The sequence below is a fragment of the Notolabrus celidotus genome, unplaced genomic scaffold, assembly GCF_009762535.1.
Source record: "Notolabrus celidotus isolate fNotCel1 unplaced genomic scaffold, fNotCel1.pri scaffold_224_arrow_ctg1, whole genome shotgun sequence".
Lineage (NCBI taxonomy): Eukaryota > Metazoa > Chordata > Actinopteri > Labriformes > Labridae > Notolabrus > Notolabrus celidotus.
In genome coordinates this window covers 80,329-84,432 of record NW_023260073.1, presented here as the reverse complement: position 1 = coordinate 84,432, position 4,104 = coordinate 80,329, and the positions used below count along the sequence as shown (strand labels likewise).

At 44.5% G+C, this 4,104-nt stretch overlaps 1 protein-coding gene across 1 annotated transcript; it reads left to right on the top strand.

The window, feature by feature from the left end:
- Positions 1–574: 574 nt before the first annotated feature.
- LOC117809070 (tripartite motif-containing protein 16-like) lies at positions 575–3,298 on the top strand. The gene has a single exon (XM_034678765.1). It carries the CDS (start codon positions 619–621, stop codon positions 2,293–2,295), a length of 1,677 nt encoding a protein of 558 aa, XP_034534656.1. The 5' UTR covers positions 575–618; the 3' UTR covers positions 2,296–3,298.
- Positions 3,299–4,104: the final 806 nt, after the last annotated feature.

Genomic DNA, 4,104 nt, shown 5'->3' with positions numbered 1-4,104 from the left:
TGCGCCTGCTGTTATAACATTTAAAAAGCAAAGATTGAATCAACACGTGAGAGGAGATAAGCGCGAGTAGCAAAGACGTTTCAACACGGCTTTAAAATCCTTTTGAACTCAAAAAGCCGTGATCGCAGAGATCGGACGGTGTTTTGGTTTGAACAGCGACCCTGTTAAAGAACAGACTCAGTTCGTTGATTCAGTTCAAGAACTGTTCAAAAAAACAAACCCAACATATTAAACTGTCCGTCCAAAAGAAATGTTTGTGTGTCCCATAGAAACTCTGGCCTCTCCTTTGTTTTCCTCCGGAGCAGTGGAAAGTTTCTACATGTTCTGTTGCAATCAAAGAATCAAAGAATCAAAGTCCAGAGTTTACAGCGCCTCTTCCTGGAATGTAGAAATGCTTGATAACCCCTCCCTCGTCTCTCACACAGCCAGCTCCACTCTGCACATCAACTCTTGTTCCCTCCCCTTTAGATCTATAGTTGCAGGATGGGTGTAACCAACATGGTGGTGAGCTGACAGGCCTCTGATCCTGCTGAAACACATGCTGTTGAGATCAGAGCTCAGACTAGTTTCACTTCTCAGGAAGTGAACCTCAGTCAGTCTTCGACAGCGAGTGTTGAAATGGCGCAGAAAGGAGTTCAGCTGGACCGGGAATCCTTCTCTTGTTCCGTCTGTTTGGATCTACTGAAGGATCCGGTGACTGTTCCCTGTGGACACAGCTACTGCATGGACTGTATTAAAGCCCACTGGGATACAGAGGAGGAGAAGGAGAGCTACAGCTGCCCTCAGTGTAGGCACACCTTCACCTCGAGGCCTGTCCTGCTGAGAAACACCATGCTGGAGACCCTGCTGCAGGAACTGAAGAAGACCAGACTCCAAGCTGCTCCTGAGGATCCCTCTTATGCTGGACCTGAAGATGTGGCCTGTGACGTCTGCACCGGGAGGAAACTCAAAGCCCTCAAGTCCTGTCTGCAGTGTCTGGCTTCTTACTGCCAGAAACACCTTCAGCCTCATTCTGAACTACCTGTCTTTAAGAAACACAAGCTGGTGGAGCCCTCCAAGAAGCTCCAGGAGAACGTCTGCTCTCGTCACGATGAGGTGATGAAGATGTTCTGTCGTACTGATCAGCAGTCTATCTGTTATCTCTGCTCTGTGGACGATCACAAAGGCCACGACACGGTCTCAGCTGCAGCAGAGCGGAGCGAGAAGCAGAGAGAGCTGGAGGAGAGTCGACTAAACATCCAGCAGAGAATCCAGGACAGAGAGAAAGATGTGGAGCAGCTTCAACAGGAGGTGGAGGCTATCAACGGCTCCGCTGATAAAGCAGTGGAGCACAGTGAGGAGATGTTCACCCAGCTGATCCGTCTCATGGAGGAACGACGCTCTGACGTGAGGCAGCGGGTCAGATCCCAGCAGGAAACTGAAGTGAGTCGAGTCAGAGAGCTTCAGGAGAAGCTGGAGCAGGAGATCACTGAACTGAAGAGGAGAGACGCTGAGCTGCAGAAGCTGGCACACACAGAGGACCACAACCAGTTTCTACACAGCTACCCCTCACTGTCAGGACTCAGTGGACCTGCAGACCCATCCAGCATCAAGACCCGTCCTCTCAGGTACTTTGAGGATGTGACAGCAGCTGTGTCAGAAGTCAGAGATCAACTACAGGAGGTTCTGAGAGAGAAGTGGACCAACGTCTCACAGGCTGTGACTGAAGTGGATGCTTTACTGTCAGATCCACCAGAGCCCAAGACCAGAGCTGGGTTCTTAAGATACTCACGTGGACTCACACTGGATCCAAACACAGCAAACACACAGCTGTTATTATCTGATGGGAACAGAAGAGCAACACGGAAACAAGAAGAACAGTCTTATTCTAGTCACCCAGACAGATTCACTAGTTGGTGTCAGGTCCTGAGTAGAGAGGGTCTGAGCGGACGGTGTTACTGGGAGGTGGAGCTGAGAGGGGACAGAGTTAAGGTAGCAGTCGCATACAAGAATATCAGCAGAGCAGGAGACTCAGAGGATTGTGTATTTGGATTCAATGATAAATCTTGGATGTTAGAATGTTACAACGACAGTTATTACTTTTGGTTCAACAAAGTCAACACTCCTGTCTCAGGTCCTCAGTCCTCCAGAGTAGGAGTGTACCTGGATCACAGAGCAGGTATTCTGTCCTTCTACAGCGTCTCTGAAACCATGACTCTCCTCCACAGAGTCCAGACCACATTCACTCAGCCCCTCTATGCTGGACTTGGGTTGTACAGGTATGAAAACAGTGCTGAGTTCTGTGAACTCCAATAAAAACCTTCAAGTCCATTCAGACCAAATATGAGCAACAAGAGGATTTCAAAGCTGCATGGTTCTGGTCTGATGGTTCTCCCTCCAAGACCTCTCTGTGCTTCAGGTCTTCATGCCGGCTTTGTGAGTCTTTTTGGAGCTGCTGCTTTTGTAGACGCTTTAAGGGATGAGGACAGTGATGCTGGATTATTTGCAACAGTTGGGTTTCTATTTTTGATGAAGCTTCAAAACCAGAAACAGAAACAGCTCTGTGTGAAATGTTTGTGTTCCACAGGATGGGAACATCTTTATTTGGTGTTTGCTTGTTGATCACGCTTCATGAATTTAGTTAAAATCCTTAAAATTATGTTTGTTTTATTTTGTAGAGGCTTTTATTTTGAAAGGGCTTCAGTGTGGGGGGCAGGTTTTGCAGGTATGAAGCTTAGAAAAGACTTGAAAACATGACAAAGGGAAAAGCAGGAGCTTCTTTCTGATCCTAAATCAAAGGATGTAAAGTCTGCAGATGAAAATATCATCTCTAACATGTCAGAATGTTCATGTTTCTACATTCAGGATCCTGTTTTTATTGAGTCCAATCAGCTGATCAAACAAGTCCTTTTCATTCTTTGTTCAACTGATGAAGACTTTAATACTCACATCAATAATTGGGATTGTTGGACTTCTCTTAGATTGTACAGATGAACTTTCTGACTTCAGGTTTGTTGCTGATTGAGCTAACTGCAGCAGATATTCCTGTCTGCTTCTTTTGGATCAGTGGATTTGGAAAGACGTCTACACTCACACTTTTTTTTTTATGGTGACGTTTCCAAAAAATGTTGTTTTCCACAAATGGATGTACAGATGAGGTTCAGTGAGCTTTGATAGAAGTGTATTAATAATCACATGGATTTGTAAAAGCTCTTTTCTTTTTGGGACACAGCTGAGATTCTGCTGAAGTCAACTGATTGTGTAAGTGAAGTCAACCTGTACCTAAAATCCTCCAATAAATCAAAGTGTGTCTTTAACAGCACCGTGTCTGTCCTCACTTTCAATCCATCAAGCTTTATTTATAGAACACCTTTCATACAAATCAAATGAATCAAAGTTCTTTACAGCCGCTGAAAACAAGAAGCAGAAGGAAAGAAATGTCCAAACATACCACATCTTCAAAAACAAGAATGCTAATGCACACCCACAACAATCAAATCTATGTCCTTCAAAATAAGAGACAGCATCAAAAGAACAAGAAGAACATCAATATTTAAAATCAATCATAAAAAAGGGTCAGGATCAAAGCTGAACATCAAATAAAGTCAATACAAATATTCAAAAAACTGAGTCAACAAATAAGAAACAACAAGTAGTTCAAAAGTGTTTGATATCAGTCCACTGTGACAGCCAAAGTCCAGAGTTTACAGCTCCTCTTCCTGGAATGTAGAAATGCTTGATAACCCCTCCCTCGTCTCTCACACAGCCAGCTCCACTCTGCACATCAACTCTTGTTCCCTCCCCTTCAGCTCTGTGGACCAATGAGGATCCTGCAGCGCTGCGTTTTCCAGATTCTCAGGGGAGGAACGGTGAGAGGAAACAAACACTAACACAAGAGTCATTGAACGCACCATAACTGTAAGTGCCTTTATATCACCAAACACACCAGAAGAGACACGACACAAACCAAAGAGTAACTCTTCACTAACAAACCCAAACAAACTACAATATTTACAACATGAACACAGCAGACAAGATAAAAGATTTGAAATACCTTAAACTAGGGATGCTCCATCCAGATATTCCGATATTGTCCAACTCTTAATTTCCGATACTGATAATGAC